At 38.9% G+C, this 20224-nt stretch overlaps 1 protein-coding gene and 1 long non-coding RNA gene across 6 annotated transcripts in view; one reads left to right on the top strand and one right to left on the bottom strand.

Annotated features, from left to right (window-relative positions):
• The first annotated feature begins 1453 nt into the window (after window positions 1-1453).
• SNAI2 (snail family transcriptional repressor 2) lies at window positions 1454-5133 on the top strand. 4 transcript variants are annotated; one of them, XM_085573796.1, is made up of 4 exons: window positions 1454-1529; window positions 1584-1769; window positions 2335-2880; window positions 3863-5133. In XM_085573796.1, the coding sequence occupies exons 2-4, from the start codon at window positions 1691-1693 to the stop codon at window positions 4042-4044; spliced, it is 807 nt and encodes a 268-aa protein (XP_085429922.1). In that variant the 5' UTR covers window positions 1454-1529; window positions 1584-1690; the 3' UTR covers window positions 4045-5133. The 4 variants fall into 4 exon arrangements, with proteins under 4 accessions (XP_085429922.1, XP_085429924.1, XP_085429923.1 ...); XM_085573798.1 differs by having other exon boundaries at window positions 1454-1538; window positions 1587-1769; XM_085573797.1 differs by having other exon boundaries at window positions 1454-1550; window positions 1587-1769.
• A 484-nt stretch (window positions 5134-5617) lies between these two features.
• Window positions 5618-20224, bottom strand: part of LOC146768390 (uncharacterized) — a 107474-nt gene continuing 92867 nt past the window's right edge. For both annotated transcript variants that reach the window (XR_014953408.1, XR_014953409.1), the window contains 2 exons: window positions 8988-9119; window positions 5618-7520 (listed from right to left, as the gene is read on the bottom strand). This is a non-coding gene — a long non-coding RNA (uncharacterized LOC146768390). The remainder of the gene's footprint in view (window positions 7521-8987; window positions 9120-20224) is intronic.

Genomic DNA, 20224 nt, shown 5'->3' with positions numbered 1-20224 from the left:
GCACGGCATGCTGGTATGTGCCCAGGCAGGTGGAGGTAATACACAACGAGGGGGGGAAGGGGTGGGGAGGGCAGACCAGGAGTCAATCAGAGTGTAATCTGTGTTAGAAAGTTACCAGCGTTCAGCTGTCCATATTTCCAAAATGCAAATATTTTAAAATTAAAAACCCTATCTGTGACTAAATAACTCCTCTAAATCAATCTAGATAACCAGAACACTCTGTGGCACATTTAAGAGACTTTCATCTTAAATGACATACATAACATAGATTATACCTTCATAGGAAATCAAGAGGTCCTAAAATATACTAATGGAAAAGGGCATTTAAGAGACATTTAGATTACCCAGTCTATAATTTTGGCGGTTTGCTTATCTATGCATCTTTTAACTGCTTTGGATAATTAAGAACATTTCCTTGGCAGTGTCCTAAGAGGGTAGGCAAAGGAGTGACTTAACTACTCCCAAGGAAGGAAAGGTCGAGGTTTTGCATTCTGCAGATTTTTAAAGTAAAAGAGAAAATATTCTTCATATGAGCAGTCTGAAGCAGTATGCATATTATATAAAGACTATCACCCTCCTCTGAAATATAATCCTCCCAGGGCTTCTTCCTCTCCTTGAACTCACTTGCAGTATCTGTCTGGTCCTTCTGCCTGAAATGGTGCAGGTTAGGGAGGCAGGCTCCTCGTCTCCAGCCTCTCCTAAGCGCAATTCAAAGGTAGCAGGAACATATTCAGTTCAAAGCCTTCCATTAGGTCTGCCGGCCAACTTGTTATCTTGTAGTGTCGTGTGTGTGTGTGTGTGTGTGTGTGTGTGTGTGTGTGTGTGTGTGTGTGTGTGTGTGTGTGTGTTTACCCCTTCTACTCTTAGTGAACAGTTTGTCCCACTGTAATTCTCATATCAAACATCTGGAAACCAGAGTCGTTTAAAAGAAAAAAAAAAAAAAAAAAGAGGAAGAAGAATAAAAAAGAAGAAAAGGAGAAAAAGGGGAAAGAGGAGAAAGAAAAGGGGGTAAGGGGGGGGGGGGGAAGGTGGAAGGAAGAAGAAAATGAAGTTTCAGTGCCTATGACTTAGCCAGCTCTCTGTCAGAAAGGAAAAAAAATATATATTTCAACTGAATCAGTAAACTGACCTTTATTTTCAAGAATTTTGAGCAATACATTTTTGTAGACTGCAGTTCTACCGAGCCACATCCCCCCACTTCGGAGCAGGGTAACGCGCTCTGCTAGAGCTCTCTCCCCCGTTCACAGCTGTCTCCAGCGGGAGGAGCTGAAACCTGAACCAAGCCCTCCGAGTGGGATTGGATCCCTGAGCCAGCAGCCCCAGAGCCCTCCCAGAAAAACAGCCCCTTTGGAAAAGTGCTTGAGAACATCCCGAAGCGATTGGAGGAGCGGAAAACCCTTCCCCCCTGCACCTGACTCGTGGGTATTTACAGCACTTTTCAAGGCGCCTCGGCACTGCCACTGCACAAGCGGGAGTGGATGGGCTGCGCGGGGCCGGCAGCGCCGTAGGGACCGGGAGCGGGACCGGGAGCGGGACCGGGAGCGGGACCGGGAGCGGGACCGGGAGCGGGACCGGGAGCGGGACCGATGCGCCCGCAGTGACACCGCGTGTGCCTGCGCTGCGCCACCCGCACCGCCACAGCCACCGCAAGGACAGAGAGCCTGCGAGAAGCACAAAGCCTGCGTCCAAAATGCCACGCTCCTTCCTGGTCAAGAAGCATTTCAATTCATCCAAGAAGCCGAATTACAGCGAGCTGGACACTCATACAGGTAACAAAACGAAATCGGGTGCCACCGCGGCGCTTCTGAGGCTGCGGTCGTTGCGTGGCAGTGCTGAGGAGGGGTGGGACTGCTCTGCAGGCTGGAGGGGACGGGTCAGCTCATTGCTTGCTCTATTTTCTCCTGCTTACAAGGAGGGAGTTTTGAGAAATATGTCAGTGCTGACCAGAATGAGTCGTGAAAGTTTGCTCGTCCCCTTGAACCCAAGCTACTTAGGAAGCGTTTGGAGTTTTCCTGTTCTGTATCTGTTGGTGGTGGAATTGAAACTTTTATTCAAATCCTTCAGGAAATTTCACTGCTTCATTGTATCAGGCTGCACAGATTTAGACGCAGCGTGCCGCCTTGAAGGGACTCTCCAGCTGTAATTTGCCTGTTAAAGGGCACTGTCTCTACCCATCAGAATATAGGTGTGAAACTATTTCCTGAATCCCCCTTATAGTCAAATTACCTTACTGTGTGTTTCATTTGTGCAGCTTTTAATCATCAAAGTGTTAATTTTGCTGCTTTTTGAAATACATTTTGGTTCTCTTACCTTAAAATGTTCTTCTCTCTCCAGTGATTATATCCCCATACCTGTACGAAAGCTATCCCGTCCCTATCATACCACAACCAGAGATCCTGAGCTCAGTAGCTTACAATCCCATTACTGTGTGGACTACAACTGGGCTGCTACCGTCTCCATTACCCAATGACCTCTCTCCACTTTCTGGATACCCCTCATCTTTGGGAAGAGTCAGCCCACCTCCACCTTCTGACACCTCCTCCAAAGATCACAGCGGTTCAGAAAGCCCCATTAGCGATGAAGAAGAGAGAATCCAGTCAAAGCTTTCAGACCCTCATGCAATTGAAGCCGAAAAGTTCCAGTGCAGTTTGTGCAACAAGACCTATTCGACTTTCTCTGGGTTGGCCAAACACAAGCAGCTGCACTGTGATGCCCAGTCTAGGAAATCCTTCAGCTGCAAGTACTGTGACAAGGAGTATGTCAGCCTGGGAGCGCTAAAGATGCACATCAGGACCCACACGCTACCTTGTGTCTGCAAGATCTGCGGCAAGGCTTTCTCTAGACCCTGGCTACTTCAAGGACACATTAGAACTCACACTGGTAAGAGCGAGCCTTACATTTGCAGTTTCTTGTTGTTATAACATCGGGATGCCTTTTTGCTATTTTTCTCCACAGGTGGAAAAACCAGCATCATTTCTCCACTAATGTTGAAATGCATCCACAGAACTTCAAATGAATCATTAAAAGGCTAAATTCTCCCTCTTGAAGGGAGAGGGGGAAGGTGGGAGTGGGGGGGGTTTACCATGATCCCATAACTGCAGGCCAGATACTGGCATAAATCAGCATTGCTTCCTTGATAATTTTAGGATGTTTTAGACAATTTCCACTAGCTGAAGCTTTTGCTTTAAGGATTTTATGTTAACTTTCAGGCTTTGGAAATTGATAACTTTGAGAAAGCTCCAGCTGACTCTGAAATCAGGCAGCAAAAAATAGGCAATGCATGAGGGGCTGCTTTCTGACTCCTTAAGCAGCTGGCAAGTTTTGCATGCACTACCTCAAGTCCTTAAGAATTAGAAACCCATCATCAGCAACGTGGTTGGGTTTTTTTTATTGAGGCAAAAATGGGCTTGGAGTATAACACTGGGTACAATGTAACATCTGTATAGATGTTTGCTGCTTTTCAGACAAAGCCCTTGTTCCCCAGTAATTCACACAGCACTCAGCAGAAAATGTTCTATGAACATTTTTGAAAATGTTGGCTTGATCACAGTCTAAAGGTACTGCATGCACCTGTAGATGCAGACAGTGTCAGCAGCTTGCTTTCAGGGACTGCTCTTCACAACATATTCTCAATAGACTGGGGTTCGGCAAAAGAGCCAGCAGTGCTGAAAGCTGCTGTATCTGTGGCCTGATTAACTTTTTATTAGGCATTTTTGTCTTATAACAAGTAATTCCTTTTTGTTCTTTTTTTTGTTTTTTTCCCCCCTTAGGATAAAAGCAGATTTTACTTGTCCCAAACTTGTACCTTTTTTTTCTTTTTTTAAAGATTTATCCTATTTTTCTCTTGATGTTTTCTTTGTAGGAGAGAAGCCATTTTCCTGTCCTCACTGCAACAGAGCTTTTGCAGACAGATCCAATCTGAGGGCTCATCTGCAGACCCACTCAGATGTGAAGAAATACCAGTGCAAAAATTGCTCCAAAACTTTCTCCAGAATGTCTCTTCTGCACAAACATGAGGAATCTGGCTGCTGTGTAGCACACTGAATCATGCAGTCAATGTTTACCTGGACTTGATGCATTTCTCCACTTCTGTTCCAAATGATAAGTGGAAATCCAAAGGCGTTTTCTTGTCTACTTTTCAGCCAAAAATAAAAAAAAAACCAAACCAAAAAACAAAGAAACAAAACCAACACACCACCAAACAAGCAAAAAACTAAACAAGCAGAGGAACTTAGAATGTCAGTAGAAATGAGCTTTAAATAGTTTCTGTTCTGCCATACATTTGCATTCTTAAGTGTGAATTCTGAAATAGGGGGAAAGATGCCATGCATGACATTTCAAGTAGATCTAAAGGAAGAAGCATTATCAGCTTTCTTTATAGATGAAGCCAAATGTAGGTCATCTTTTCTTGCTTAGAAAAGGCTTCAAGTTAACAATACATTCCTGCCAAGCCATTTCAACCAAAGAAACAGTATTTTAAGTGGAAATTTTAACAAAAATACTACCCAAGTGAATTTTGCTAGACACCATTTATTCTCAGGTGCCTTAAAAAGTATTCCAAGTTTACCTTAGTAAATGTTTAATACTATTCATTGCTGTGTTTTTTTTATTTTATTAGGAGCCAAGGCCTTCATTAATGACCTGAAATGCTTTAAAACTGCATAATTAAAAGAGGGAAAAAAGTATAAGAGAATGTACGAAAAAATTAAAAACCACAAATTAACTGCATGTGCCTTAAAAATAAATACATTTAAAAAAAGATAATACTGTAGCTTCAAACATTCCTGGTGCATGCTTGACCATCCTTTAATATGGAATAGTTCCACTAAACTTCATTTTTGTTTTAAAAAACGGGAATAAGTGCAAGAGAGGGGATCCACGGTAGTTTTACAATTATATTTTTTAAATGCACAAAGGAAATGCAATATTTTCAGCATTACCCCTCCAAGTGCCTTTTTTATTGATGATTTTGTAAAATATGTTGACATAATGTAAATATTTTTATTTTTATATGATTGAATGTGTTATGAATGAAAGCAAATTGTTGCATCTATAGATAACTTGAAGAATGTATGAAGTGAAATTGATGTTTTTTTCTAGCCCCTTTTTTACAATAAACATTTTTAAGTAAGATTTCTGTTGTTTGTGCTACTTAACTGTGTACGTGCTTTGGATCATAGAAAAAATGTGAATGGCTCTATGTGACCAAATGAAGATAAAAGTTAACTTCAGCTGTGAAGACTGATTCTGCAAGTTCTAAATGTTAGAAAGGAATATATACATTGCCTTTCAAAAGATTTTAAACCCTAGAGTGCATTTTTCTAATCAGTGCTTGAAAACACTTGCTTTTCCCCTACTGACAACACTATGACAACATTGTGAGATATACTTTATCAAAAATATTTAAGAGCAATGCATTTTTCTTGCATTGTAACAGATGAAAGGGGGCTATTAGAGAGGCTTTATAGTACTTTCCCTGAGACTTTCACATCAGGGAATATGGGCCTGATCCAAAGTTCATTAAAGTCAGTGGAGCCTTATGGGACTTCAGCCCTGTTTGCATGATGCTCTTTTAAAGTAGTAGTCAAGTCACGGTATAATATACTTTATATGGCAATTTCAAGATGATTAGAGATATTTTATTAAAATATGTTACATATCAGAACTGTCAAATGAATGCATTACCACTGTATATCAGCTAATATATCACATGAAAGAAATTATTCCATAATAAAACGTAGAAATCTTTTTTCTTCAGGTGATTTGACTAATAACTCCAAGATCTGAACTACATGAAAGTATTACAGCTTCAACAAATCACATCTCATCATTACTGACTGGTGTGAAACAACACCATTTTCAACTTTTAGCAAAGTAAAGCACTAGAGAACAGACAAGCACCAGCTGGCACGCAGTCTAAAGACCCTATGTCTACACTAAGGTACCAACCAGAACAAATAATAGCAAAAACAAAATTCCAACAATTCACCAAGAATGTTACTGATGTGTAAATGCAAGGTCAACATTTCTTGGGGAAAAAAAGTATGTTTCAGCAAAATGATGCAATAGATTATATATGCCTTCTGTCTCCTCCAGCCTAGTTCTGGAGGAGGGCTTCAGCAGGACTGCACTGGAATAATGCAGGCAATAGGGGGAAGTTTTGCACCTTTTCTGCATGGAAAGCATGATACTGAAAATTGAAGCTCAAGTGAAGCTTTCATATTCTCCAAGCACTATAACAATGATTCCCTAGGAGCTGCTAGGGTTTTGGTTTTTTTTTTCAGGAAATAGCTGGTGAGTTCAAGAAAGATAGGGTTAGTGGGAATTTGTAAGGTAACATTTCAAAATGAACACATGAAGGCATCAAATACCCTTGAAAAGTTTCATGTGGTTTCTCTATTGATTTGCACTTCCATGTCATTTGCTTTGAAGTTTGTAGGCTCCAGCAGCTCTTTGTGCAGCTCCTTCTTCCCAGAGCAAAGTTTACTGGAGTATGAGTAAAGTTCTGGCAGTCAATAGCTGTTTGTACTGTTCTAGGTTTGCTCTCCTGTGCTGTGCCATAAAGATGTTTCCATTGTTTTAATTCACACTTAAAATTCTCTACGCCCATAGTAAATTAAATAGTATAAGAGCTTGACTTCTTGAGTGAGTGGAAATGCTACTGCTGTCCTCAAGGGAAATCAGATGAAAACTTCATCAAAATACAGTATGCTAAACCAAACACAAGTGGAACTGGTCTGATTTGGAGATGACAATTAAGATATGCTACTTTGCATGCCTGTAACACCTGTACTCATAAAACACAAAGATGGGAAAGGCTAGAAGCTCTTTTGGCTCATCTTTGTAATTGAAACAGAACACTCTATCACAGATCCCAGCTCTCTGTCCAGTTGCAGCATAAACTTCCCAAGCAGCTAAATCTCTCTGCTTTTCCTGTGTGACTGCTTTCTATTCCCTGTCAAGACTTTCTCCAAAATATATTCCATTAATAAAGTTTTACCTCATTACCTTAGAAATGCCCTTTGCACCTGCACAAGCTATTTATCAATGTAAATTCAATTCTGTTCTGAGCTTCTGGTTGATGACTCCTTTGACTTTCTCAACACACAATGAAGAAACTCCCTCCAAGGTCAATCAGTCCATTGAATCTCTTTGCCCATTGCAACATTTTTCACAAGACATCTTATATTCTATATCCAAATAGTCTCTTAAATTTTTTAAATATTTCTTAGGAAAACATGATCCCTGTACTCCGAATATCTTTACTGCTTCTTTTCTGAAATTTGTCACTTTTTTTGCTTTTTGAACAATATGTGTTCCAGGTCCTTCCTTTACCATGTTCTGTCAACCTGCTTTCCATGTTATTTCAGTGTTCAGAGAAGAGCTAAACCACCTCAGTACTTGTGAAGCTACAAGTTTAATATATTAATTTCTCGAGGCTTAAGGCAATAATTGATTCACTTTGGTTTCCATGTCTTTCTTCCCTTGCTTCTGTTTGGGCATGCTTTTCACTTCAGAGGCTGCAGAATGAAGGGAGATGTGCATGAAATGAAGAACAAAGTACACTTTTAGGCTCAAAGCACTGAAATTATCCTACCGTGTAATGCTGAGTTAGGAAAAGCATGTTATACACTCACCAAAGGGTTAAAAGAAGTTCCTCTCAGACTAAGGCACCATGAAATCTTTCTTCTGTGTTTCACTCTATTATTTGGATTATTATAGTTCCTGTTGTCATTAAACAAACTCAGGGCCTATTATTGTAAGCCCCATAAAATCATATAAAAATGAAACACCATAAAGATCCCATAATTTCAATTAAAAAGAAAACAATGGGAAACCTGATAATTTAATTCTGATGCCTTCTGTTGCAGCTGATTTCCACTGCCAATAAATAAATCAATATTTAATTTGAAAACTTGTATTTTCTTTTGAATAATACATTTTCAGTTATGAGTATTGTTGCTTTGGAAATAATGGGCTTTACTATCTGTCCCAAGTGTTGGGTTTTGTCTCTTTAAGTAGTTGTTCTGAAAGTTTGATTATATTAATTATACCAACCTGAATATATTGTAGTATCAAATGATAACTGCATGAGATAAGAACAGATTGTTCAAGTGAATCATGGATCATGGAATGACTGAGAACGGGTGGGAAATCACCTTTGCATATTGACTAGTCCCACTCCTCTGCTCAAAGCAGGGTCAGGAGAGCAGATTACCCAGGACTGTGTTCAGATGGGGTTTTGATATCTCAAAGAATGGAGACTCCATGACCTCTCCAGGCAACCCGTGCCAGTGTTCAGTCATACTTACAGTACCAAAGGGGTTTTCCTTTCATTTAAATGGAATTTTCTGTACTTTAGATGGTGTGCACTGCCTTTTGTTCTGTCACTGGGCAGCATTAAGAGTCTGACTGTATTCTTCACTCCCTCACATGAGGAATTTATACACATGAATAAGATCTTACTTGAGGTTTTTTCTTTTCAAGCTGTCTCAGTGACTCCAATAGGAGAGGTGCTCAATCTCTTAATTCCCCCTGTTGTCCTTCACCAGCCTCTGTTATTCTCATATCAGCCTTGTACTGGTGAGCCCAGAACTGTACCTAGTGCTGCAGATGGGCTGCACCAGTGCTGAGTAGAGGTGGGAATACCATTCAGTCTCTCATGGGAGGCTGGCAGGATGCATAAAATTTGTGGGAACAGCCAAAGCAGTAGAAAATAAACAAAAACAATGCTTGCATTCTCTGTTGCTTTTTCCCAAAAACTTACATTCATTCTAAATATATACAAAGTCCTCAGGAATCTTGAAGTTTGAGGAGTGTGGGACTGTGTTTTCCAGGGACAGCAATAATTGCCCTGTCCCTTTGCACACTGCAACATAAAGGTGTCTCAGCCAAACCAGATTAGAGATTAAAAAATAAAAAATTAACAAGTGCATAATGGTTTTTATGTGTTTGGCAGTTTGGTCATCTTGTTCCTCTTCACTTACCTTTCCAATACTTCCAGAATCCAATACAAAGCAATGGGTTTTTTCCTTCTTCTGAAGCACTCATTATTTTGGGTACAAAAACATAAGTAAATGCTCATTCATGATCCTCCTTCTTTTGTTCTTCCCACATCTCTGCAAGACAAAAGTTATGCAACAGTTGGTTTCTGTTACATCTGCCACCTCTATCCCTTTCACCTGGGTATTGAACATTCCCATCTCTTGTTTGTGCACCTCTTTCTTCTACTGTCCATTGCATACACAAAGTAGCTGCAAGGATGAAGGTCACAGGCAGTCCTTGCTAAGAAGGAATAAAAGACCTTTTATATCTTTCAGTTATACAATCATATTTATTTTTTTTTTTTTAAAAGAAGACATGGAAAACAGGAATCACATGAATACCAGCTCAAATTCACATGTTTCCAATATTTTAATAGCCTTCACTCTGTAAACTTGGAAAAGCAATGGAGGTACATGCTGATGTTCACACCTTTTTTTCACACAAATAGACATAGAGCTGCACATTCAAACACACAAATACTTTCACTTCAGCCCTGGCTTGTGAGATCTACTTCAGAAAATCCCTCAGAGAGGTCCCTAATTTTTTTGCTAGAGCACCCCTCAATAAAGTGGATTTAAATGCAAACACAAGGGTGCTGTCTAACAGGACAAAGTCAAAGAAGAGTGTTCTTCAAGCTTTTTGTTCCTCCACTCAGCATAGGAACAACTGAGAATGCCACACATTCTGGATTAGAATAATTTCCTAGAAGTTCATCTTTATTTTACTTATCCTATAAAACAGAGCCTTTTGTCTAAACAAAGGGGGGACTACAGAAAGCCATTACTTTGCAAAGCCCCTACATCCTCCTTACCTCTCATGTTTTAGCATGTTCCATTACTGCTTTCTTTGCCTTGCACAGGAATCTTCTCCTTCCCAGATGTGTCTAACAGGGAGTCAGAGTCAGGGGATCATGGATCTTTTAATGCTAGAGAGATGTAGGCATTGCTGCGACTTCTGCACAGCCCTAGACCTGTGTATGAACAACAAATGTTCCATGCTGGTCCATCAAATGGCAGCAGCCCCTGACTATCACTTCTCCACACCTTTTCAAAGGCATGACCCAGGAATGCAGGATCTTGGTCTTACAGATCCCTCTCAGAGAAGTGCCCACATCTCTCTAAGTCCAGTGGGCACCCAGTGCAAGCTCTGAACATCTGAGTACCATCAGACATCTGCTAAGTCACTAATAAGAAGCAGTTAAAGTATAAAGTTGCACTGCAATTAGCTCAGATTTTGCACATGTCCCTAAACCAAAGAAAATTCTTTTGAATGTAACCTGCCCTCTCATGTGGGCTGGCAGATCATCCACAGCTGACAATGAATAAAGAGTCAGAAGAATGAAAAGTGACAGTTATTAAGTAACTTTAGTAAAAATTGAATGGAAAACAATCAGCAACTCAAAGTAATAATATTATCCATAAAAGACTAATAAAAATCCCCCCATCTCAGTTAAAGCTTCATTGTATTTGGCATTAAGTCATTAATTTTTTACATTTTTACGCATTATAAAAAGATATTTTGCAAGACAGTTCACCAAGATTTATAGCAAAGTATTCACTATTCATCTGTAATACATGAAACCAGGCCAGGTCGCTATGTCCTAAGGAAATTGAAAAAATAATCTTGTGACTCGTGATGGACATTTCGTGGTGTTTGTAAAACAGCTTGGTATCTCAGGCCAGATCCTATCTGACTAGACAAGGCCAACACTCAAAAGCAGTCAGGATTTTTTTGACAGCTCTCACTTAAAGACAGAAAAATAATATTTTATTTGGAAAATGGCTTTCTGCTCCTAGATAGTTTCAAGAAATTGCTCCACCCCTTTTCTCTCTCCCCACTTTTCCAACTATTGGCAGAAAAAAAAAATAGTTGCAATTGCTGATAATTTAATTTCCCAGGGACCTTTTCTCAGAGGTTTGAAAGTCATGGCTGCAGTCTGGTGGTCACAGCAGATGACTGAGAGCTGCTCCTGAATATTTGAACCCAAATGCTTTGTTGATCCACAGACAAATATCCCAGTTTGTCACACTGGCAGGACAACAGGGGTTCTGGGAACAAGGATAAGACAAAAGACTATTGAAATTTCAGCCTTCAATTAGTAGGAAGACATGGCAGTTAGTAGATATTTACAAGTGGTAGGTATCAATTACAAATAACCTTCCAGGTCCATCTTCTGCACCAGGAAAAACTCAAAAATTCAGAACTGCTTAGCTTTGAGAAGAAATTTTGACTCAAATTAAGACTCATCTGATAAATCAGGTATGTCTCATCATTGCTGTTATTACCACAGCATATAGTCAGAAGTGAGGCTGTAGAAGATTTTTTTTTTAATTACACATGTGGAAAATACTAAGAACAGGAACATCCAAAATCATGATAAGATAAATAAATATAATTTTGTATATATATAAAAACAAGTAAAATAAAATATGCAGAACTAAAGTTGAGGAAATATTTTACAAAACAGCCCTGCCACAATGTTGGTAAGTCTTTAAGTTAGCCTAAAACTTTTAACAAAAAAAAATATTCCACTGTTTTTCATCTTTTAAAATCAAGTATCTCAAATATATTATTCTTTTCCATTAAAAAAAAAAAAAGAAAGCTTATATTTCCTTTTCACCAAAATGACACAGATCCCTGAATGAGACTGAGTTATTTTGACAACCATGATAGAAAGCTCCTAAAGTTTTTATGTCTATGTGTGCCATTCTGGTGGAAGCAATTCTATGCATGGGGCATCCTGCGATTTTCCCATACAGTGGTTTTCTCACCTTGAACTTTGCATTTGCCCCTGTCAAAAGGTTTTGAATCTACATGGACGTTTGCTGACAGAAATGGAATAATCCTTTGCTGCAGTGCCATCCCACATATTGCATCTCATGTATTTGTTTTGCTATATAGTGCTAAGAAGGGAGCACAGCCAGAGGTCTACAAGCCTAGGTATCTCGTTCTTCCTAAAACACTGACCTGTTTAAAGTTCTATGGATCCTTTCTTCTAGAAAATCCCTTTTTTCTTCCTCTATAGTTGCACAGGCTAAAGAAGAACCAGAATTTTCTGCATTCTTGCTTTTACCTGTGCTGCTACACTTTCTATGTCAGACTGTGCTAAGAATGATGAGGTTGCAATTCTGAGCTTCTGTGGTAGGTTTATAGCCTTTTTAACATCTTTCTCCTTGATCTTTGTTACATACTAATGGAAAGAATACACAATATGGACTTATTATTTGGGCCAAGTACAAGTGATTTTTAAAAGTGTAATTTCTCACCATTTTTCAGATAACTTGCAGACATTATATTAAATATGAGCTCCTGTATATTTGAGAAACTTTTTCTGTTCATGTTTGTGTCCTGGTTTTAGCTGGGAGATAAGTAATTTCCTTCTCAGTAGTTGTTAAAGTGCTATGTTTAGGATCTATTATGAGAATAATGTTGATAACATACTTTTGTCATTGCTAAGTATTGCTTACTTTATATCAAGGGCTTTTCAACCTCCCAGCAGTTGCACAGAAAGACAGGAGGGAGCACAGCCAGGACAACTTACCTGAACTGTCCAAAGGGATGATCCTTACCACAGAACAGCATGCCCAGTATATCAATGGGGGCATTGTCTGGGAAGTGCCAATCATAGCTCAGGAAGTGGCTGGACATTGGTAAGCAGGTGGTGAACAATTTTATCATGCATCAGTTATTTCTCTTGGGTTTTATTCCTCTCTCTATATTTCTCTCTTTATTTTTCACCATGTTTTTAACTCTGTTTGAATTATCAAACTGTTCTTGACCCACCAAGAGTACTACCTTTTTCTGATTCTCTTCCCCATCCCACCAGGCTTGCAGGGAAATGAGAAAACAATTGGTGTGGTACTTAGTTGTTGCCTGGGGTTAGATCATGACACTTTGGTAAATGCCTTTCCACCTTGTTTCTATCTCCATGTTTAAAATTAAAAGTAAAAATTTCACAAAAAGTCTCTGGAAGACGACCTGAAATTATGGCTCTTCTCTTTGCACTTTAAGCTGATATGTTTAAGAAGGGAACTGCTGCATGTACAATGCAGCAGTTTTGACACTGTGAGAAGGAGTGTTGTAGTTCTTGAAGTAAATGCCTGCTTGCTTCTGAGGTCACTAATGGAGAGGAAGAATCTGTTCTGCAGCATTTGTAAAAACACAAATATGTTGCCATCATATGAGTGATATTTGTCCCCCCACACCTTTAAACAGGAAACCGTTTTTAGGACTTCCAGTTCAGATAATCTTCTCTTACATTGCTTTGTTCCTAAACATAAGAGAGTTTTTGTCTGAGAAAGAACTTAGAATCTGGAATTGTACTTTTTTTAGGAGCCCATAACAAAAATTGCATTGTACATTACTTACACAGATGAGCACTATAGGACAGTATCCATGCAGTCCCTCATTTTGAAAGAAGGAAAACATATTTTGAAGGCGTACCATGTAAAGTCAAGCCATGCATTTGTATTGCTCCTTCACTGACAGGTTATGACCAAGTCAAACTCTCTAGGAGCAGGACTCTCTCCTCCCTTGAAAAAGAGTAATTCTTGTGAATGGGTTATGCTTTAGCCTTATTCTCATGTTCTTTAAATCTATGGTAGTGGTGCCTAACACATTGCCAGGAGCCATCGTGGTTTGATCAGGTGCAGGTGTGAAAAAAATCAGGCCAGTATTTCAGTGAAGTATTCAAAAACAATCCTTCCCTCCAGCAGATTTTGCTGATGTGACTGTGCAGCAAACTCCACCAGCATATACACAACTCGTAATGACAAAGTGTCCAGCAGTGCTTCTCCTGGTTGCCCAAGCACAAGAGCAACTTGCAAGCTAATATCACACAACTAGACTTCAGTTTTTGTCAGTACAGAAGTGTTGGAGGAAAAAAAAATAAAAAGAGAGAGAGAAGAAAGCCTAAAAACATTAGTGCTACAGTCTTGGAAAAAGTTCCTTACACAGATCTGACCTGAGCCTAAGGACAGTACAGCTTACACACCTTGCTCCCAGGATTTGGCCTAAAGTACAGCCCAGACATTAATGCTTAAGTGGTAGGATTTTGATGTGACTTGTGATGGGAATTAGGGTTGGAAAATATTCATTTAATGGCAGAATAAGGGCTGGAAACTGATCGACTCATAGCAATACTACAGCAAATATACAAGAGTTAATCCTTTTGCTTTCATTTTATTTATTCTTTGCCTGGTTTTAGTGAGGATGAATAATGTCCATATCTTGCAACACCTCGGTAATAGTTCAGCAGGACTGCTGTGACCTTTCCTGGTTGGACCATTACTGATTAGCTGCAGATTTCGTTGCATGATCAGGTGACAAGCCAGGCTTGGAGAGTCTGAACTGTTGCAGTTGCTGTTGAGGAATGTAAAATGACAATTTCTGCTGCTTTTTGAAGGGCAAACTAATATGTTTTTTGGAAATGTAGAGTTGAAGTTAAATGTATTTCTTTAATTAATCCTGATTTAGATTTTTGCATGTTACTACATATGCATGGACTATGCTGAGCTAGGAGTGCAGCATTTTGGTTTTAGCTATTTGAACCTGCCAGTAACTTATGCCAAAGATGAACCTTTCAAGGTAATCTAAAATGTAGACTTCTTAACTGATATGAATGGATGCCTTCCTGTTTTGAAATACAAGTTGTAAAAAGAGAGTCAATCAGACAGAAAATGGTGCTGCACTGGCCTTCCTAGAAAAACAAGTGATGGGTAATAAATTACTTTATGGTAGAATTGAATTAAAAACAAAAAATCCTTATCAGTACAATATGTTTTCTGGTCCACCTATACTTGTCTGTTTTAATCTTTTCCAGCTATGTTACATTTCCCATTTCTTTCAAGTTAAAGTCCTTTTCGACATATATGTGCGTGCATACATACAAATGTGAGTGAATATACATATACAGACATATACATGGAACCATTTTCTGTACATAAGCAGAGATAAAGTTAAAATGACACCAAAAATGATAATCTATTTTTTGAGCAGTATTATTAATATGAGGCATTTTCTGTACTCCAAAATCTTACAGGCTTAAAAAAAAAAAAAAAAAAAAAAAAAAAAAAAAAAAAAAAAAAACCTTACGGAGCTCTGGTTTTCCTATAGTTACTCAGAAAAAAAACCCCAGACTTTTGACAGCAATCAAGTGTAACCAGTAGACTTGTAGTCACCTTCAAGCAGCTGAAAAACAGACTGCAATGGCAGACAGTTCTCAAAGATAAATAATGCCACTGCTTCATTCAGAAAGGCTTCAATGGAGACAGACCCAAAAGACATGACAAATATTATCAGAGGAACCTGTTCTCTGGCTGACCAAAGTATGGAATGAAAGCATGGGAGAACACCATAATGAAGATCTTCACCATTTAATGTGACTTTTTATCATAGTGTTGCAGGCAACAGCCTGCTGGATTACATTTGTAAAAACAGAAAGCTTTCACTGGGAGTAGCATCTCCTTGAAAGGTTTCTGAGATTCTCAGCCCAGAAAATATAATGTTGTTTCCACCTTCCCTTTCCATTCAGCTCCTGCTTCTGACCCACATAAAATGCATGGCTCAGTGAACCAGCCTGTGCACTGGCTTTCAGAGACAATATGCTGGCACACAGTACCCATATTAGTCAAGAAATCTTTCTTATGCTTATGGAATACAGGCAGTTTTTGTTCTTTACTCAGACTTTTCCCTAACTCTTTAATGGTAGCACATGACTGCAGTGTCCCTGTGTAGGTTTACCACACACCTGCATGATCCTCTTTAGCTAGATGAAATTAAATTGGGACACAATTGAGGTTTTGGGGTTGGATTTCTCCTATATGTTCAGCAAGCCTCAGCAGAGCAAAGTAAAGAGCCAGGTATCTTCCTGTGCACATTAATATATCATGTGTGCTCAGGAAATCTGATGCATTCAGGAAACACTGGTCTTACCAGGTGTGAGCAATACAGCTGCAGAGCACTCACAGCATCACATCAGACCTATTCCCAATCTGCACCAAAGCAAGAATTCACATGAAACTATGAAGTTTTACATTTTCTAAACACTCCAAAATTTTCTGGAAAATCAAGATAAATATAAAAATACCACTTCTGTATAGATGCTCTGACAAAGGTGAGTCATGCAGCTCTGCAGTCCACGTTTTAAAAGAGATAACTCTCAGAGATAAGAATCCTCTTACACATACAGAGGATAATCATCACAAATTCAATTCTTCTTCATCCACACCTCAGCCCAGGAGCTGTGAATTATAACCTCTCACCCCATATGGCACACAATCAGTATTCAGCTGCCAAGTGCAGAGCTAGTTTTATGCTGGAGTTTTCAAAGCACCAGGTTCCAGTGAATAGCCACAGTCCTCTTTTTTCTGGCTCCCCACTAAGTAGTGCCTGCAGAACATGCCAGACAAATGCTGGAAAGGTCAGGGGGTAAGGGCTAACAGGAAAGCCAGTTCTCATGGCTCTAGCCACAGGACAGGGTGGATGCATTTCCCTGCGTACCCCACTGTCCCAGTCTCTAGGTGCACATCTGGTTACACTCACACTGCACGTCAGGGCAAAACATTAGTGAGCAATCTCACTTTCCTACAGAGGAAATCCTGGGCATATAAACAAGGTTCATTTCATTAGATTTCCTCTCCTACTGTAGGGGACAACAACCACTGTAATGTGGGAAGTTGCTTCAGACTTTAGTTGGAGCCATTGTATCCCAAACTTTACTTTATATCTACTTTCCATAGGCCAAAGGTCAAAAATATTTCTGTCAAGAAAGCATTTTCCAAAGGTAGTGTGGAAACAGTGTGGTTTGCAACATGTTACATGTGTTTCAGAGAAAGAACAGTAGGAGATCTGCATCTGTCCTTGTGGCTTGTCCTACCATTCCATAGGTAGCCGTCATTCTGCAAATTTTATGTGGAAAACTCACAGGACATGAGACCAGAAGAAAATTGCAGGCAGTGACTTAACAGCAAAATATTTTCACCTCTCTACAACATTTTTTAAAGGGTTTCAGAAGCTTTCAGGAAGAAAATCACACTTAAATGCTGGTGTACCTAAAGCCTAGCCTTGTGCATGCTGACTTGAATAGCAAATTTGGAAGTTGCCATCAAGGAGCTCAAACTCTAAATTCAAATTTAAATCCTCCTCTTAAGCATAATACAGGCTTAAGTCCCTCTGTCTGGACTGTGCCTGGATTGATTCACATGAGTCAGAGTCCAACCTCCTCTTTTTCCTTTTTGGACCTTGCAGAAGTGGTTGGACTACTTGAAGGGGAAAAACTGATTCAGATTTGACCAAATGGGTGATGTCTAACCCAGGAAGTTCCCAGGACTAACCAGATACAAATGCTCACAGCAGGGCATGAATCGGTGCAAGAGGATGACTTCTTTCTAGACACCTGTAAATATTGTCTTTTACCTCCTGACCTTTTATTGAAGGCAGCTGCAAAGACATAATTTGAATGCAAGGCTGACACTGGAACAGGTTGCTCAGAGAGCCTGTGGAGTGTTCATCTTTGGAGACATAAAAAGCCTGGCTGGAAAGACTCCTGGGAAACCTTCTTCAGCTGACCATGCTTGAACAGGGGGCCTCAATGAAACAATCTCCAGATATGCCTTCCAACACCAAGAAGTCTGCAATTCTATGGCTAAAAATTAAGTAATAGAAAGTAAAGTTGTGGGGGGGCATTATACTTTCATGTGAACAAAACAGCCCTAGAGAAAAATTAAATTCCTTTGGATCAGATTTATGAAATGTATTTATTTTTCCAGCCATGGAACTTCAAATTCAGTTATGGTCTTAATTCAAGTTACTGAACTCTTCTAAATTCTAGCCTTGTTTTCACTCCGTTGAGGTACAACAGAATTGATGGGTGTGTGGCAGCAGTGTGACTGGATGTGAAATCATGTGCTTTCCCCTCACATGAAGAGGCATTTCAGCAATGACTAATCATGTATTTTCTCATTTGCCAGCTATTCACAGAGGTTTTAATGTGCAAGGCAAGATTTCTTATTCTCTTTATTGTCATAGTGGTGAAGTCCCTAATAAGTGACATTTACTGAGGGGATTAGGTGCAGATTTGTCCAAGATGTGTAGGAGATGGGCTATTCCATATGTTATCAACCTGACTTCAAGAAGTCTCAGAAATAAGTCTTCCAAGTGAAATTTATTGAAGTCCTGAATTGTTTTCCCCTGAAGCATTTAGTTCAGTAGATCTTTATCAATCTATACCTGTACATACATGAAAATCCATACACAAGGACACATGTTTACAACAAATTGCTGAGACTCTCCACATCTGAGGTTGTTTCTGCATATTCATGATACACCTAAGGGCTGAAATATCTTTTCTGTGTGACATCTTTTACCCCAATAATTTGTACAGAATATCATTTTTTTAAAAATTAGTTTTGTACAGACATTTATTTCATGGTTGCCTGAAATGTTCTTGCTGTATTTAATTACAACAGATGCTATTTTATTTTGGTGAAGTAAATGATAAAATATTACAGAATCTTTCAGGAGAAGTGTATGAGAAGATTGGAAATCCCAAAAACTACTGCATTTTTTTCTTTCTATTGCTCATTGGCATGTTTCTTACCATCCCATCCTCCAGGTCCCAGAAAAATCATAATATTAGGCAAAATTACTAAATAAGCATTGGAAATAGACAGCAAGATGAATGTTGAAATACAGGTTCTTATTATTAAAAATATATTCTCATGTCTTATATATTTCTGGTTATAATTTATTAATGGTAAAAACATTAAAAGAGATTAATTAAGTTTCTTATCCTGATTTGGGTAAGTTAGTAAAATTCACTACTCATCTTTTCTTCTTATTTGGTACACAATCTATTTAAGACTGTGTCAGTAGAGCAGCAAGACATCCCTCTTCCTTCTTTTATTTATTCACAAATTTGCTGCATGTATCAGTTATCCCTTCAGGTCATAAAGACAGCTTCCTCAACCAAAGTGGAAAATATTGGCCATCAAAATGAACTTGAGTGTTTATAATTACTTATACCTTACTTTTCCCTGGGCATCCAAAGCACAACAAGCTCTACACTATCACTGACAATCATCTCTAAAACATGATATTCTAATGATACATATTTAATAATGTGTATATTCAATTTAATAATGTGTAGTAATTCAATTAAACCAAATAAATTATACTGTTCTTAGCAATATCACTTGTTCCACTAATGTAAAGAATAAAAAGTATATACCCTATTTAGTATTTCATTAATGGCAGTGAAAAGAGAAGCTATATATTTCCTCTAGTTTCCCTCCTCCCAGAGCTCCTTCTTCAGGCCAAATTGTTCTTTGTCTAACATCTTCCCTGGTTTGGAATCCAAAGTTGTGAAATAGGCAGGAGCAAAATCTGGAAGATGGAGTAGTGTTTTAGATGCAGCACAGAGTAGGAATACCTCTGAACTGTACAGACTCTGCCTCTGTGTGTGTCATGCAGGGGTTAATTGACAACTGTTTAGGCGGGGAAGTGAATGTGCAGTTCAAGCAGCTAAACACAACTGAAAAAGACTGGTTCTGATCTTTCTGGTAGGTTCTGTTTCACATTCTGAACTTTCAAATAAAAAGATTTCTGGGCTGTTAAATAGATCATTATTAAGATGTTAAAGTTATTATCTTAATTTTTTAAAATGAAGTCTCACATGCCCTTTGTTCATTAGACATCTGTTAACAATGACAGAACACTCACAGTCACCAGAGCTTAGAAAGCAGCTTAAGCAAGTATGTGTTTAACTTGCTGCCACTGATGAAATCACTGCAGTGTAAAATGTACCTGATTTATAAGAGTTTGAGTTGGGCTTTGCTTCACTTTTGGTGCCCAGACACATGGCTTCCTACAGGCATAGTGTGAGGACTTTCCGTTGTGGGACTTTTCCAGTGTTTGTTTCATATAAAGTGGTGCTAGAGGAATAAAGGGGATTAGAAAAACTTCCTGCTTTGGATTCCTCCTTTCTCTGAGAGATCTTTCCCAAAAAAAAGCAATGCACCAGCATTTTACAAATCAAAATGTTTTTTGATCTGAAAAAGTTAGTTGCAGGATTTGTCATAATCCAAGTTTTCTCATAACCTCCTATTGCTGAAGAAGGAAAAATTACTCCTAATAATAAAATTATTTAAAAATAAAACCCTGATTATATACATTTGGTCTT

This window comes from Lonchura striata, chromosome 2, assembly GCF_050655825.1.
Source record: "Lonchura striata isolate lonStrDom1 chromosome 2, ASM5065582v1, whole genome shotgun sequence".
Taxonomy (NCBI): Eukaryota; Metazoa; Chordata; class Aves; order Passeriformes; family Estrildidae; genus Lonchura; species Lonchura striata.
This window is presented reverse-complemented; position numbering and strand designations above follow the sequence as displayed.